At 44.0% G+C, this 16953-nt stretch overlaps 1 protein-coding gene across 2 annotated transcripts in view; it reads left to right on the top strand.

Annotated features, from left to right (window-relative positions):
• The window catches only part of SNX1 (sorting nexin 1), a 32948-nt gene extending 16779 nt beyond the window's left edge, over nucleotides 1–16169 (top strand). For both annotated transcript variants that reach the window (XM_082737245.1, XM_082737244.1), the window contains exons 3-15: nucleotides 759–886; nucleotides 1415–1481; nucleotides 3880–3923; nucleotides 5581–5722; nucleotides 6658–6736; nucleotides 7259–7334; nucleotides 9497–9610; nucleotides 9812–9905; nucleotides 10942–11147; nucleotides 13588–13731; nucleotides 14294–14374; nucleotides 14865–14936; nucleotides 15738–16169. In XM_082737245.1, coding sequence (XP_082593371.1) covers nucleotides 759–886; nucleotides 1415–1481; nucleotides 3880–3923; nucleotides 5581–5722; nucleotides 6658–6736; nucleotides 7259–7334; nucleotides 9497–9610; nucleotides 9812–9905; nucleotides 10942–11147; nucleotides 13588–13731; nucleotides 14294–14374; nucleotides 14865–14936; nucleotides 15738–15788 — 1298 coding nt within the window. In that variant the 3' untranslated portion in view covers nucleotides 15789–16169. The remainder of the gene's footprint in view (nucleotides 1–758; nucleotides 887–1414; nucleotides 1482–3879; nucleotides 3924–5580; nucleotides 5723–6657; nucleotides 6737–7258; nucleotides 7335–9496; nucleotides 9611–9811; nucleotides 9906–10941; nucleotides 11148–13587; nucleotides 13732–14293; nucleotides 14375–14864; nucleotides 14937–15737) is intronic.
• Nucleotides 16170–16953: the final 784 nt, after the last annotated feature.

The raw sequence follows: 16953 nt of genomic DNA, 5'->3' as shown, positions 1-16953 counted from the left end.
CCTGTGCTAGAAGGACACTTCTTGGGGCACCTGGATGGCTCAGTGGGTTAAGCATCTGTTCGGCTTGGGTCATGATCCCAGAGCCCCGCATTGGGCTCCCTGCTCAGTGGGGAGCCTGCTTGTTCCTCTGCCTCCTGTTCCCCCTGCTTGTGCACATGCTCTCTCGGTCAAATTATAAATAAAATCTTTAAAAGGAAGAAGAAGAATGCATCTCTTATCATCTTTCCCTTTATTCATGTAAAAATTTTTTACTTTCTCTTGTTCAGTTCACTTGGGTGAGATTTCTCGACTCTTGCTCTCAGTTTGAAAATGTGTTAAGTATTAAGAGTGGTTGCTCTTAGGGCGCCTGGGTGGCTCAGTGGGTTAAGCCGCTGCCTTAGGCTCGGGTCATGATCCCAGGGTCCTGGGATCGAGTCCTGCATCGGGCTCTCTGCTCAGCAGGGAGCCTGCTTCCCTCTCTCTCTCTCTCTCTCTCTCTCTGCCTGCCTTTCCATCTACTTGTGATTTCTGTCAAATAAATAAATAAAATCTTTAAAAAAAAAAAAAAGAGTGGTTGCTCTTGAACCCTATCCCCTAACCCTTAACCCTAATCCCTATCCCTAACCCCCATAGCCCAGCCACTGTGGGCATGAAAAGAATTAAAAAAAAAAAAAAAAAAAAGTGGTTGCTCTTGTTTTTGTCTCTTAACTATAGAACTGAAATTTAGCTATCAAAGACCCATTATTGATCTTCATTGTAGAATATCTACTTCTTTTTAGATGCCACAGTAGAGCTCTCTCTGGACAGCACACAAAATAATCAGAAGAAGGTGCCAGCCAAAACGCTCATTTCTCTTCCTCCACAGGAAGCTATAAATTCTTCTAAATCCCAGCCAAGCTATGAAGAGGTGAGAATTTGTGCCTTTGGTCTTGTTTCTTTTGTATTTTTAGGACTGTGCTGCCAGTGTAAGGTTCAGTTGAGTATGAACCTTGAGAAAATATTTGTGACTTTAGAAGACCCTTATGATTAATGGACAGTCACAACCCAATACCTCTTTCTTGGGCAGAGGATAGCCCAAAGGATAGCACAGAGGCTTTCAATGAACACTAATGATACTTAGTGTCTGAAGCTCCCATATTCAAGAGTGTAGTCTTTCCTCATTCCTTCCTTAGCCCAACAGAGGCAGGTCTTGCAAATTCTAGTAATTATGCATTATGATCAAAATAATGTTATAAGCAAATAGATGTAACAAAGACCTTTGAACAGGCTTAAAGTTGTGGAAGTTGGTACATTGGGATTATTGGGAAGGGACAGAGTTGAACACTGATGTATAGAAGAATATAGCTTGATGTTGTTATATTACAAAATAAATGCAGGATAAAATTAATAGCCTTTTTCATGTATTAACTCTCATGGTTTATCTTCTCTTTAAAAGCTAGAGGAAGAGGAACAGGAAGACCAATTTGATTTGACAGTCGGTATAACTGATCCTGAGAAAATAGGTGAGTGTACTTGGGATTCCTTCTGATGTTAGGGTGTGGCCAAGGAAAGCATAGCTAGCTAATTTCTACACAGTTGTCTCTAGAGCTGAATTAGCCAATATGAAGTGCTTCATCATTATCTTTCCTGGAAGATTATACTCCTTGCTATTTTATTAGGCTTTTCTCTGCTTTGGAGGGGAGGAAAGTCAGAGACATTAAATACTATTAGAATTCTTTTTAAAAGATTGTATTTTATTTTTATTTTTTATTTCCTTTTCTTTAGAACAAACATGAGCAGAGGAAACTGGGGGTCCCTGGCTGGTTTAGTCAGTGGTGCATGCAGCTCTTGATCTCCAGGTCATGAGTTTGAACCCCACACTGGGTATAGAGATTACTTTGGGAAAAAAAAAAAAACCCACCTGGTCTTTAGAACAATACCTTCTGTTTGTGTGGGCTGTTTATATTCAACATGTGCTTCTCATTCCTACACACAATCTAGATAAGAATCCAGGGCACCTGGCTGACTCAGTCAGTGGAGCATGTAACTCTTGATCTTCGGGTCGTGAGTTAGAGCCCCACATTGTGTGTAGAGATTACTTAAAAATAAAACCTTAAAAACATTGATTAATTAATTGGGGTGCCTGGGCGGTGCAGTTGGTTAAGCGGCCAACTCTTGGTATTGGCTCAGGTGCCGATACCAGGGTCATGGCCAATCTCAGGGTCATGAGATCGAACCCAGCCTCACATTGGCATGGAGTCTGCTTTAGATTCTCTCTCCCTCTGCCCCTCCCACTCATGCGTGCACACTTTCTCTGCTGAAAATCAAGTAAAGAAATCTTTTTAAAAAATAAATTAGAATCTAATTAATTAGAATCCCACTCATACCAGGATGTGCTTTTTAGAGCCTTGGTAATTGTATAGGCCATCTCCAACTTTCTGAAATTATTTAGGAAATTAACGTTAAATTTAAAACTGCTATATTACTTGCTCATTTCCATATTTTGTGAACTCTGTATGTACATGCAGGTATGTTTTTTCTCATTGTCTCAGTAAAAGCAGCAGATACACTGGCAAACTGAAGATCCTGCTTTGCTCTTATATTTTATGGATGTTTGCACTTAGGCTTCCCTTTATTCTAGGCACTAAATTATGGGATTGACCTTTTGGAAATTTGACTATGACCTATGAGTGAAATTCTGAATACTTCTTTCATAAAGTAAATTTAGATTTTTTTTTCCTTTTATAGTAAACATCCTTAGTAGTGTTACACAATGTAGTGTAAGTGATTTAGAAGAGAACTAACAGTGGTAATTGATACGCAGTGATTTCTAAGGTTTAGCTTATGATTTCTGTTTCATACACACCCTTTTGGTAGGATTAGAGAGGTAGAGAAGACAAGCCCTCTGTTCCTGTATAATCTCCAGCTCGTCTGTGTACTTTATAAAAGCAGGCATTCCTAGCCATGTCATTGAAACCAAGTCGCAATATGGGACCCTGCTGATCTGGTACTGTACCTTCTTCCCCTGGGCTCTCTCCCAGGACCAGTTCAGAAGCTTAAGCAGCTAGTAATTGTTGACCTAGGTTTTCCTGTTTGGTGTGGGGAAATAATTGAGGGGTTGGGAAGAAGGGAACAAAACCAACCCAAAACACCAGATTCTAGCACTGGAGCTTTGAGTCCAGTGTGTCTTTTCACTACTCGGAGTCAATGGCGCCTTTATGTCCCTAAGTGGTCTAGGTCAGGACACTACCACAGAGAAAAACAATTGCCTGAATCCCAAATTATTTAACAGTCAAAGGCTTTTTCAGAAAAATAATCCCTCCAGGAAAGAGATTTGTGTGACATCAGGCAGCCGGAGCGTCTTCCTGCCAGGCCCTTTGCTCTGGGTGAACATGCTAGATGAGAGAGGTCAGTGTCCCCAGGACCAATGGAGGGGTCCGTGACAGTATTTCTGAAAGAGCAAACGGAGCCCAGAACTAGCTTAGGGTAGAACTGCTTGTTTCCTTTTACATCAGTTGCTTCCTTCTCCTCCTGCTGCTTTATACAGCAAGAGAATTGTTTGGTTTTAGACAGATGTGTATAACCAGCCCAAATATTGGCATGGTAACAACCAATGGATTGTCAGTATCCAGTGCTGCTTTGTGGAGGGTATAAATGGAGCCTGGCCTTGGAACAGGGGGCTGACTCTCTTGTCTGTCTCAACCTGGGGCCCTGCCAGTATCTGTGGGGCCATGATATGTGACACAGAGACCCTAAAGCAAAGTAGAAGATTGTAGGATAGTATATAAAGCTTGGAGATGAAACAAGTATCCCTTCTTATGCAGGGCTCCTGTGGCTTATGATTCCTGGTTAAATGTGAGCAAGATCAGCCCTGCTTTGATTCACAGAATAATCCTCTTACGCTTTCTTGTTTTCTCACAGGGGATGGTATGAATGCCTATGTAGCCTACAAAGTTACAACACAGGTGAGTCCAAGTGACCCTAACTGGTGACCAGCTTAATAGATTTGGGTGTTTGTATCAAGAAGGTCATCATTCAGATTATTTCTGGGTATTTCTTTAGTTTCTTTGCCAACATCCTCCTTCAAGTTTACTCAAGATGGAGCAAGCCTGCATCCCTTTGGTAATCTCATCTGAGCCTTTCCACTTTTCTTCCAGAGAGCTAACACTTCAGTATGAAACTTTGTAAGTTTTCTTAAGACATGTGGTATATCTGATATATTCCCATCCCTCTTAGGACCTTTGTGGCTTAGAACTAGTTTGGTGGATTGCCCCAAACTATATCACCTATTTAAAAATCATCAGTTCTTAGGAGGTTTCCGGTGTGGAGCTTCTTTTAATACTTTCCCTACCCTTTTACCCCTCGGGTCTGGTCTTCCTTTTTTATATAACATTAATGCATACAAAACTTATACGATGTTGTATGCAGGTTATGAAGCATAAAAAATGAAGCCCCGAACCTACCACCAATCTTAAGATGAGTACCATTGAATCCACCTGTGTGTTTCTCCCTTCATATCCCCTGCCTCACACCTTCAGGGCAACCACTCTCCTGAGTTTCTCATTTCCTTTATAAAGAGTCTTCACATACGTATCTCTGAACAATATACTGTTTTGCTTTGTTCTTAAATTTCATAAAAACGGCATCGTGCTGCAAATAGTGCTTTCTTGACTAGCATTGTTTCTCAGACCCATCCATGTGTAGCTGTAGTTAGTCTGTTGTGTGATTATAGCATAATATATTTACCCATTTTCCTGTTGTGAATATTCGGCATGTTTCCAGTTTTTGTAATTACAAACCATGACCTTTCTTGCACATGTCTGCTAGTAAACACCATGAAGAGTTTCTCTAGGGTCTATAACCAGGAGTAGTTCCCCTGGGTCATAGAGCAAATGTTGAAAAAAGGGAATACAAACTTTCATTTTTGTTTTTGGAATACAAACTTTTTAGAAGTCTTTGTACCAGTTTATACTCCCATTGGCATGTGTAAAAGTTCTCCTTGATATACTGCTTTGCCAACAATCGGCAAGGACAGCCTCCTTTAATTTTGCCTACCTGGTGAGTATTAAATGATCTGTCATTAGGATGTAGGCCTAGTCTTTTTTATTAGAAGTCTCCTTTATATTGTCTCACTACTACTTGTTAGCAGGCCAACTGTGAGTTCTAGATTCAGTGACACTTTAGAAGTTAAAGTATCTCCAGTGTGGACATTTCACCTGATACGCCCCCTTTAATCTGTCTTTAGTTTTGCTGCTTCAATTCCAGCAGTCAGTACCCTTAAGAAAGCAGTGCAAGATGAATGGGTTATAGGTGACCATAGATTTCCACTTTAAACTAGACTTCAACATCTGTTTCCTTTTAGAGCAAGGGTTCTTAGCCCGGAAGTAGAACTGGATTTGAATTCAGTTAGTTGCCTTTATAATCCTGTACATCCTGTACAGCCAGGGGGTACTGAAGTTCAAAAAGTTTAAGAATCTCAGCCTTGGAGAGAGTTATTTGCCGGGTGGCTAAAGGATAGGGATCTGGGAAATAGGTTCCTTTCACATCAGCCAGATGACTTTAAAGATATTTAATCATCTTCTGTTTGAAATGAAATCACCTTGTGTTTTTTCTGTCCCCAAGACAAGCTTACCAATGTTCAGGAGTAAACAGTTTGCAGTGAAAAGAAGATTTAGTGACTTTCTGGGTCTTTATGAGAAGCTTTCCGAGAAACATTCTCAGAATGGCTTTATTGTCCCTCCTCCACCCGAGAAAAGCCTAATAGGTAAGCTCTGCGGTCTTTATTCTGCTTGGAATCTTTTCCTTTGCATTCTTTCTGTAATATATTTTCTGATTAGTACATGAGACTATTAACAGTGTGGAATCTTATAGGTAGGAAAGAGATACTTCCAATATTTTCCTATAACTTACACGAGGTCTAGAGAGATAGCATGTTTTGACATGTACTCTTTCCTCAGGTGCAGTAGGAGGCTCTGCTTTGAGCTTTCACAGCTCTCTGTGTTTGCGTGTGTTGTGTTGTGTTCATGTTTGTATCAGTGCAGGTGTATTGTGTTGTGTTCATGTTTGTATTGGTATCAGGAGTCTTAAATGATTTCTGTTTCCTTCAGACTGAAATATACTAAGTTGAAAGGGGATTGGTAGCAGGGGAGGGGGACTTAGGAACCTTTTCACTGCCATCAGTTGATGTTTGTTAATCTATACTCAGAGTCCTGTGGTCCCCTTTTAGAAAACATATAATGTTCTGCAAGTCCCAGAGTTTAGACTAACCTTCAGCACTTTGAGACTAGTTCAGAATATGACTCTCATGTAAAGAACCTTTTGTTCATGCATTCTCATGACATAGAAGTGTAGAAGTGGGGCTCCTGGGTGGCTCAGTGGGTTAAGCCGCTGCCTTTGGCTCAGGTCATGATCTCAGGGTCCTGAGATCGAGTCCCGCATCGGGCTCTCTGCTGAGCGGGGAGCCTGCTTCCTCCTCTCTCTCTCTCTGCCTGCCTCTCCAAATACTTGTGATTTCTCTCTGTCAAATAAATAAATAAAATCTTTAAAAAAAAAAAAAAGTGTAGAAGTGGTCTTTGGTTGTTTTTTGTAATGCTGTTCCCATTGCTTTTCCTCTTGTGGACTTTTTTACAGGTTATTATTATTTTTTAAATTCATGATGATTTATTTACATTTATTTTTACTTTTCAAATTCCATTTCAGGCATGACAAAAGTAAAAGTTGGGAAGGAAGATTCTTCTTCTGCAGAATTTCTTGAAAAACGGAGGGCCGCTCTAGAAAGGTAAGTGCCATACGACCATTTTCCTGAATGACATAAGAACAGGTGAGAGGCTGAAACTGAGACTTAACCATGAAACATTCATTGAAGTTAGTAGAGATCAGACTTGACTGAATTAAAGATGCACACATCTGCAAGCTCTTTAATCTTTTCTAAGTCCCTGACCTTCCCACCTTAGGAACAGACCATCTTCTTTTCTTTCCTCATCCCGAGTGAGTAGACAGGGATATTCCCTTGGACAATCAAATATGAATGGCTCCGAGGTCTCTTTCTGAGCAGTTATTTTTCTTCCCTTTTTAGAAAAGTGAGGAATGTGAATTTAAATGTGCTTATAAGCAGAGACACACTTAGCTGGCCGGTTAGCTCAGTTGGTTAGAGCGTGGTGCTGATAAGCAGAGACACACTTAAGTGCCTTATCTGAGGACATGTTAAAGTAATGAAAGATGTACCCTTGCCTACAGTGTATAACACCCAAAACTTTGTGAGGCCAGGTTGACTAGCCAGATAACTGCTTATACCTTGTAGGTACCTTCAGAGGATTGTGAATCATCCTACCATGTTACAGGACCCTGATGTCAGGGAGTTCTTGGAAAAAGAAGAGGTTAGTATTATACAAACTGAATTTCATAATTTCTCTCTGCCTCTAGTGAAATGAAACCAATTCACTCAACAAACACTTGAGCACTTTACATGCATTTAGTTTAGTACAAGACTATATCCTAATTTGTAAGCCTCTCAAGAATGACAGGTATTTTTCAGCCTTTGAAATAAAAGAAGTTCTACCTGTATTCAAAAGCAACTGGTTTTAGAGGTCAGACTGCAACCTAGTTTTATCTTACTGGAACAATACAGTGATCTGTTTGGCATGTCTTTCATAAGTTACTACTTGGCTCAGACTGAATGCTTGTTTTATAGCAGGAGCTGAGGGGCATTGGTTCAAAACAGGTTACCACACACCACAAAACTGCCATGTAGCAAAAGTGTTGATTCAAGTAGACAGTCTTTTTTATAGGCTATGCATAGACTATTCATGATTGTGAAAAATTGGAGATGGTCCAGTTACTAACAGTTGAAGAAGTAAGTGAAATATACAATGCAACAAATACTTTATTCTTAACAATAATTCTGAACAGAAAATATACAGAAGTGTTTATATATATTCACTGGAAATATACATTAAAAGAATTACATGGGGTGCCTGGCTGGCTTAGTTGGTAGAGTATGTAACTCTTGATCTCAAGATCATGAGTTCAAGCCCTATGTTGGGTTTAGAGCTTACTTTAAAAAAATAAAAATAAAAATTTATGGAAAGTGAAACTTGAAACAGCATGTATATAGAGCTATATGAACATGTTAGTCATTAAGAATCTCTACAAACACTGGATTAAAATAGTGTTGTATCTCATATGAAAAAAACTGGAAGGAAGGAAATGACAGGGTAGGACTATCATTTTGTATTTGTTTTTTCATTTTGTTATTACTTTTAAAGGTTTTATTTATTTGTTATTTTAAATTTTCATTTGCATATAGTATGCATTACTCTCATGAAGAAAATGGTACTAAGTATATGGGTTTTTTCCGCCCAAAATGAAACTTTTAAATTACAGTTTCTTTACTGAATGCAGAAATCTTTTCGGGTGCCTGGGTGGCTCAGTGGATTGGGCCTCTGCCTTCGGCTCAGGTCATGATCTCAGGGTCCTGGGATCAAGCCCATATCAGGCTCTCTGCTCAGTGGGGAGCCTTATTTCCCCTTTCTCTCTCTGCCTGCTGTTCTGCCTACTTGTGATCTCTCTCTCTGTGAAATAAATAAGTAAAATCTTTAAAAAAAAAAAAAAAAGTCTTTTCATTCCTCTTGGATTCCTATATCCATTTTTCTTTTTTAGTCCCTCATCTCCACTTCATATCCCTAAAACAGGGTTTGTCTCCAACAGCACTTTTCACACTTAGGGCTGGATCATTCTTTGCTCTAGAGAGCTGCCCTGTGCATTATAGGGTTAGCAGCGTCCCTGGCTTCTATCCAGTAGACGCCAGTATTACCCCTCCCCAGTCTGAACAGCTAGAATTATGTCCAGCCATGGCCAGATGTCCCCTAGGGGGCAAAATGGCCCCAAGTTGAAAACTACTGCCCTGTAATCTAATTTTTCAGCATGGTATACTATAATTACTGTAGATTCTTTAGCATCCATTCTGTACCTTGGGAAAGTAGAGGTAGGACTGAATCAACCAAGTTGTTTCTAAATGTTTGGCATGCTTGGCTTATTAAGATCATCCCTAAAAGTAACCTCAATCTGAACAAATAATGCTCCTGTCCTTAGACCTTTGTTCACTGAGGAAAATCCAAATGGAATCACAGGACAGCTTCAAAGCTTCTCAAGACATTATATCCAGCTGTGTGCAGAGTATGCTAACCCAAAGTATCTTTTAACAAAAGTGTGTTTGAAATTTAAGCAGTTCATTCCTGGGATGACAAACAGTCTCAACACGAGGTCACCTGGCCATGTAACAATCCTACTCTCATTTCTTTCTGCACACTATTTCAAAAGCTGAAAATTTTGCTAATTCTGCTTAACATAGTCCTTTGATTTTTTTTTCTTTCTGTATGTACTAGTTACACAAGTGCCTAATTGCTTTTGAAAACAGCAATCTACAGTTCAAATAATTTGCTTAGCAAGTTTTGGGCATACCATCTGATGGATACTAATTCTTCTGAACCTAAAATAGGGGCAGCAGATAACATGCCATCCCGCCTTCTTGGTCTTGTAGCTGCCACGCGCCGTGGGTACCCAGACATTGAGTGGCGCTGGTCTCCTCAAGATGTTCAACAAAGCCACAGATGCCGTCAGTAAAATGACCATCAAGATGAATGAATCAGACATTGTGAGTAGCCCTGTGTCTCTCAGCTTCCCCTGCTCCCTCAGTCTTATGGGTCAGATGCCCTGAAGAGTCCTGAATTTCTCAGAGACTTTCTTTTTAATATAATTCAGTCCCTTTAAAAAAAAAAAAAAACTGCTAAGGAAATGCCATGCTGGATGCCTATATGAGTCCCCTCCATTAAAGATCTGGGCTTTTGTGTTTCAGTGGTTTGAGGAGAAGCTCCAGGAAGTAGAGTGTGAAGAGCAGCGCTTACGGAAACTGCATGCTGTTGTAGAAACTCTAGTCAACCATAGGAAAGGTAACAACCTTGGAAATGCACTTGGAGCTGGGGGAAATTGATGTTTGCTAGTGAGCTGGAGATGGGAGGACATCCTGTCCCCAAGTCTATCAGCCATTCAAATGGAAACTCAGCCCACCTAGTCCTTGATGTTCTCATCAAAAAGATATGCCCTGCACCTCCCACCTCAGCCACTGTGATCATTGTACTTTCTACCTGGGAAGGATACAGGGAAGCCAGCCCACACTCATGGCCTTCAGAGGGTATGATTTGAATTGGTGGCTTTTATCCAAAGTGATGTCACACACTTCAGCTACATGATCAGATGGGCAGTATGTAAATTCATGGAAACCATGTATGTCTCCTAACTTTTGCCTAAGAGCTATTAAAATTTGCCACGTTTGAATGCATTCCTTCCCTGCCTTAAACATGGTAATAATCAGAAATCAAAACAGGCAGAAAACTGTTAAAATGAAGACAATGTAAGGGTTGGCAAAATGTAGGGCCTAACCCATGGGCCACTTCTGGCTCTCAGCCTTTGCTCCAAGGTGGGAATGGTTTTTACATTTTTAAAGAGAAGAGTGAAAAAATAGAGTAAGTGAGACTGTATGTGGTCCACGAAGCTTCAGTCCTCAGGCCCTTTACAGAAAATGTTTGTCCTGCTCTAGAACAGACAAGACTATGGAGTGTGCACATACATTCACTCTCTGTCTTGCAAACAGACTGCTAACCATGAGCTTTAACGTGAAAATTAGAATCATTCCTTTGTCCTATTTGTATTAACTGCCCCTGCTTCTCCAGGAATATTGGAGCTGCTTCTTCCAGGTAGGCCTCAACCTAGTGATACTTCGGCCAGCATGTGCCTCTCCCTGCTCGTGTGACCACATTGCACTCCGCTCACTCTATTAAATCCAAGTGGCCGGGGTGTAAGTGACTGGGTCACAGAGCCCCCCATTGTTAGATATGCAGAGGCAGCTTTGCTAAGGCATGCCCTGCAGTGCCAGCTGACTTCTCCCTTTTCCTTGTGAGATCAGAGGCCTCTGCTATCTTCTTCCAGAGCTAGCGCTGAACACGGCCCAGTTTGCAAAGAGTCTAGCCATGCTTGGGAGCTCTGAGGACAACACGGCATTGTCACGGGCACTCTCCCAGCTGGCTGAGGTGGAAGAAAAAATTGAGCAGCTCCACCAGGAACAGGCCAACAATGACTTCTTCCTCCTTGCTGAGCTCCTGAGTGACTACATTCGTCTCCTGGCCATTGTCCGTGTAAGCTTCTTTTTCCTTTCCTTTTTCTCCATGCTCCCATTGATTTGTCTTTCTTTTGCTTTTTCCCTTCCCAAGATATTTCCATCCATTATAGCTGAAAATAGGTGTAGCTTTATTCTCAGGAGAGAAGGTATCTTTTGAACCAAAAAATCCATTTAACTGTTAGCTAGTTATCACAGAGTCATTTTGAGGCCTACAGCCAGTTTTTAAAACACTAAAATATTTGGAGAAGAGACTACTCTTGAATTTCCAAGTAGGCCCCTCCTTATTGTTGAAGCTGGACAGTGCTCCTTTCTTCAGACGAGGCTTATTATAGACCTGCTGTCTTGGCCTCGTGGAGCAGTGACTTCCTCAGTCTTTGGTCTTTGCCTCCTTAACAGTAAGCAGCAGCTTTGCCCTGGTAAGAGCTCTTGCTGGCTTCCACTTGTCCCTCTAACATGGGCAGTCAGGTAACTACACGGAACTGGCTTGGCATTGCATGGAGGAGTGTGGCCAGGGGGCTGAGAGAGCTTGTCACCAGAGTCCTTTGTGTGCTGTGCTGCCCACAATGGTAACAACACTGCCGCCTGCCTCTCAGGTCGAGTACCTCACCTCTTCTCCTGGTAACCAGGGCAGTCTGGTTTCCCAAGACCTTTTAGGGTGGCCAAGGAAGCTTTACTGGGCAGTGGTATTCGCTCTCGCATGGTCCCCTGTGATAGAGGAAAGAGCCAAGAGGGATCCTGGTACCTGCCTTATAAGGCCTGGGTCTGCCCCTGAACCAGCTTGGGACCAGGAGGGATCTCGGAGTTGGAACAGGGCCACCTTCACTCCCCATCTCCAGCATTCCCCCACCAGGGAGCTCCTGTGTTGTCAAGAACCAAGCTGTTCCCAGGGCTCTCATTTCTTCCATGGTAGAGCTGCTCAGTGTGGCCTATGAGGTTGCTCATTGTCCTCCCCCTCAGCTGTCTGGTTTGCTGCTAACTCCAGACTGATAAGAGGCTGGAAAAATAACCTGCTTTGGAATTTGTAGAACTGGTCCGACTACAAAAACTGGAGCACCACCTCAGGGATGTGCCCTCTCTGGGGAAGTCTTCAGAGGGGGGCATTGTTTGGAGTCTCAGGAGAGCACAGCTCTGGGATGTGACCATCCCCCCCACCCCCCGCCCCCAGGCTGGGTGAGCCTCTGTGGACAGAGATGAGAGGGGCCCAGCCTAGAGCTCTGGGCAGAGGCTGGGGCAGCATGCCTGCGTGCAGAACTGCGAGCTAGGCTTCTCTCAGAGACCCTTCACCTGCCTGTGAGGGTAGGCAGTAGGATTGAGGCGATGAGCAAATATTTCTTTTCTGCTTTTCCCTGAACCTGGAGCTGCACCACTCTTAACCCAGAAGGTTAGGCTTGAGTCTCGTGGATACAAAGTTACCTTTACCTGTCCTTTGACATTGAGCTGCTAGGAAGTTTCAGGTGATCATACGTGACTGGAAAAGGTGAATGTGGTGGCAGTTTAACTCCCTAGGGTTCAAACTTTGGTGAAGGGCTGCACTAAGGAGACCTAGAAAACGTCCAGGGGACTTCTGTAGCAAAGGAGAGCAAATGGAACAGGGCTGGAAGGCTGGCCCTGGGTTCAGATCTCTCATCAGGCTGCCTCTTGAAGTCTTACTGAGCCAATGGGGGTGGTGGATGGCATGGTTAGGCCACCAGGTCTCCTCTGGAAATGCAGTCAAGGGACTGGAATGAGGGCAAACCAGCAAGTGGACCTTGGGGAGCTTCTTGTGAGACTTGGTAGCCTTCCACAGTTGAATATGTAGATGAGATGGAAGCCGTGTGTCCCCATGGTAGCTACAATTATTTATTTAAAGATCTGTTAAGCTTACCATGTATACTATTTGGTGTTAACTTAAAGACTGCTTCCTTAGATTGGCCTTGCCTGGTGTATTTTCCAGGCTAAGCTAAGTCTCCAGTTCTGTCATTTGGTTATAGGTCCCCTGCTTGTTTTCTCTGTACTCTGCATACATGTAATCATTTATAGGTAATTATTAATATAATGTTAGCCTTTTCTATTAGATTATAAGCTCCATTAAAAGCAGAACCATGTGTTTCGTTACCCTCTATCTTAGTTCCTGGCACATGGCAGGAGCTCAGGAAGGGTGTGGAGACCCATGGACTAATCTGAGGGAAGCAGTTCAGAAGCCATAGTACTGGGCATTGGCATTAGGCCACCTGCTGTGCTCCCAGCCATCCAGCCTGGGGAGTCGCATGAAGCAGCATGGCCTCCTGGAGGCTGGGAGAGGAGTCTTAGCCAAGCTTGTGCATTTTGATACTAGGCTTCCAGCTGGGCACTAACATGTGGCTGCAGAACCTGCCCTTGCTCCATCCTTCTCTAGCACAGCTGCCCCCCGCCCCCAGCAGAGCAGGTGGCGCTCCTGCAGGGCTGGTTGTGCTCTTCCCCAACCCCCCGCCCCACAGGCTGCCTTCGACCAGCGCATGAAGACCTGGCAGCGCTGGCAGGACGCTCAAGCTACGCTGCAGAAGAAACGGGAGGCTGAGGCTCGGCTGCTTTGGGCCAACAAGCCTGACAAACTGCAGCAGGCCAAGGACGAGATCTTAGAGGTGAGGCCCCCCGAGGCAGACCAGTGTGGGTATTTGACGGACTCCTGAATGGGCCCAGGTTCCATCCCACCCAGATGCTTGAACCCCCACAGCAGGCAAGGAAGCTGTTTGAGTCTAAAGGCAGTGGCTGCTGGGGAAGCCTCGGAGGAGGCCCGGCTTGCTCCTGTGCCATTCCACCCCTGCTGGTCAAGTCACAGTCCCCGAGGGAGGGGTCTTGGGTGGGTCTTCAGAAAACTCCAAGGTGATTCAGATATGCCCCTCTAGTGGTGAGAGTGAAATTCAGTTCTCTGGAACTCCCAGCTGTGCTGGTGGGTGCCTGAGCCAGAGGCTATGGAGTGTCAGAACTTCCTGAGAGATCAGGCCTGGCCTGGTGCACACAGTACCTCTTTTCCAGCCAGATGGCCTTACACACTGAGTCCCATATGGTTTCTAATCTTACCCAGAGGGATGGAAAGACATAATGACCAATTCAGGTCTCATATGTAGAATTGCTGACCAGGGTTCAAGACTCAGTAATGGTACCATAATATTAAGTGACCCTTCCTTTCCCCTTTCTTCCCAGTGGGAGTCTCGTGTAACTCAGTATGAAAGGGACTTTGAAAGGATTTCAACTGTGGTCCGAAAAGAAGTGATACGGTTTGAGGTGAGATAGAACATCCTGCTTCTCACACGTGTGCAGTGCCTGATTTTAGTGGTAGTGTTGGTTTTGTTCACGTCTGTCAAGTAGGGAGATAGGTGGAAGTGCTGGTGACTTGGTACTTGTGAACAGTCGTGGCCTGTGTGTGTGTGTGTGTGTGTGTGTGTATTTACATGTGTGTTCTGAGGCAAAGTAGCTTGGCCTGTGTCATTAGACCAGAACAGTTAGACGCAAAACAAAGCTTGCAATCGTCCTGTGTCCTTTGGTCCCCTTTCCTTGCTCCTGTCTTCTTCATCCCCCAACACCCCCACCCACCATGAAGAAAACTTTGCAAGGCCTCAGCAGAAGCTGTGTGACTGGAAATTATAGCTGTTCAGCTGCTGGCTCTAGTTTCCGGGGCTGTGTTTGGCCTTGGTCAGCATTACACACCACCATCCCATCAAGAGGGGTAAGAGCAACTGTCTAGATGATCACTCTAGAATCCTGTCTCCTATAGAAAGAGAAATCCAAGGACTTCAAAAACCATGTGATCAAGTACCTTGAGACACTCCTGTCCTCACAGCAGCAGGTATGTACGTTATGCATGACTGTCCTCCTCTGCCTGCTCCAGAGACCAGCTGCCTTCTGTAGGCTTTGGTCACAGGATGGGATGGGCTGGCCCTATTACTCTAACGTGGAACATCTAACAGGGTCTTTTGCTAAGCAGGATTGCCCAAATCTATAAGAAGTTAGTTTTTAAGGACAAACCCCAACTGTCGCTATAACCCCATGGTACCACCTAACCCTCTTTTTTTTTTTTAAGATTTATTTATTTGACAGATCACAAGCAGGCAGAGAGGCAGGCAGAGAGAGAGGAGGGGAAGCAGGCTCCCCGCTGAGGAGAGAGCACGATGTGGGGCTCAATCCCAGGACCCTGGGATCATGACCTGGGCCAAAGACAGAGGCTTTAACCCACTGAGCCACCCAGGCGCCCCTCACCTAACCCTCTTAAGGCTGAGGCCCCAGTCTGTGTGGTGGACAGTGGGCCCCATTGTAAGGAGCTAACTGAGCTGGGCAAAGCCGTGGCCCCCGCAGGGGTACTTCCTCCAGGACAGAACCACAACTGTCTTTAGTGATTTCCCTTGCACTTAATGCTTTCTCTCAGTCCAGAGACAAGTAAGGACAGTGTGGCTTGCTGGCCAGTCTGGCCCAGGGTCCACTTAGCCTAGCCATCTCCCCCGCTTGGCCTGAGCTCCAGCCTCCCTTTAGGTGGCTCAGGCGTCTGGGGGAGTGCCGAGGCACTGTGCTTGCTCCCCTCCCAGGCTCAGCCTCTGGCTCTGCCACCACCACTAGGTGGGGGCACTTGCTTACTGTCCCCACTTCTTTGCAGCTGGCAAAGTACTGGGAAGCCTTCCTTCCTGAGGCAAAGGCCATCTCCTAATGGACCAAGGACATCAGAACCCACCTGCCTGACGCTGCCTTTTTATACACTGTCCTCCACCTCTGCTGGACTCCAGTGATGCATCCTGCCTAGCCTGGACTTGACCCTTTCCTCCCTGTCCCCACGACCAACCTGTCCCCATTCTAACCGTTACTTCATTTAGCTTCCATATATATTTTCTTACCTGAGAGAATAGTTTGTTGCTTTAAGCAGAAGACCCACACTAGGTGGTGGAGTTAGGGGATGGGGTGGAGTATTGATATAAATATATAAATACAAATGTATATTTTTCAGGATGTGGTTAGGAACTGGGAATAACGTTTTCTGTTACTCCTGATGGTGCCATGAAAAGATTATGTAATAAAATATTTTAAAATCAGATTACATGACTCAGAATGGTGGTGCTTTTTGCTTTAGGCGGGGGAGCAGTTGGGAAGCAGGTCCGGAATGCTCTGAACCAAGAAGTTACCCAGGTCTAGAGTAAGTTTCTCTCCATAGGAGTTTACAAGCTTTTGCTGATGCGTCCCTATGGAGCTAGGATTTCTTTTTTTTTTTTTTTTCTACCTACCTCAGGTACCTGCTCTGAGGGTCTCTTAATCTGTTTAATTCTTATTCCTACTTCTTTAGGGAAGGAGTTGTAAAGACCTTTCTTACAGTAAGAGAGGCAAAATGGGTTCTCCTACAGAGGAGGCCGATTGTCTTTTATTCCTGCTGTTTCCCTAAGCTGCCCAGGTCTTTCTGAATCTTGCACTTTGATAGCAGTCTTGTGTTCTAAACTTCTTTTTGCCACATCTTCAGTAGACGGATTCATGTGAAAAGTGTAAAGGGGTGATAAGGACTTAACACTTTATCTCCACTGATGACAGAGCCAGGCAGAATGCCTCTATAGATAAGATGATCCATGGGGCGCCTGGGTGGCTCAGTGGGTTAAGCCGCTGCCTTCGGCTCAAGTCATGATCTCAGGGTCCTGGGATCGAGTCCCGCATCGGGCTCTCTGCTCGGCGGGGAGCCTGCTTCCTCCTTTCTCTCTCTCTCTGCCTGCCTCTCTGCCTACTTGTGATTTCTCTCTGTCAAATAAATAAATAAAATCTAAAAAAAAAAAAGATGATCCAAGAGTTCCTAAATTTTTTGAGATTCCAAGAAGCTTTACTGTCTGTTCCAGGAG

The sequence above is a fragment of the Mustela nivalis genome, assembly GCF_964662115.1.
Source record: "Mustela nivalis genome assembly, chromosome: 6".
NCBI lineage: Eukaryota > Metazoa > Chordata > Mammalia > Carnivora > Mustelidae > Mustela > Mustela nivalis.
This window is presented reverse-complemented; position numbering and strand designations above follow the sequence as displayed.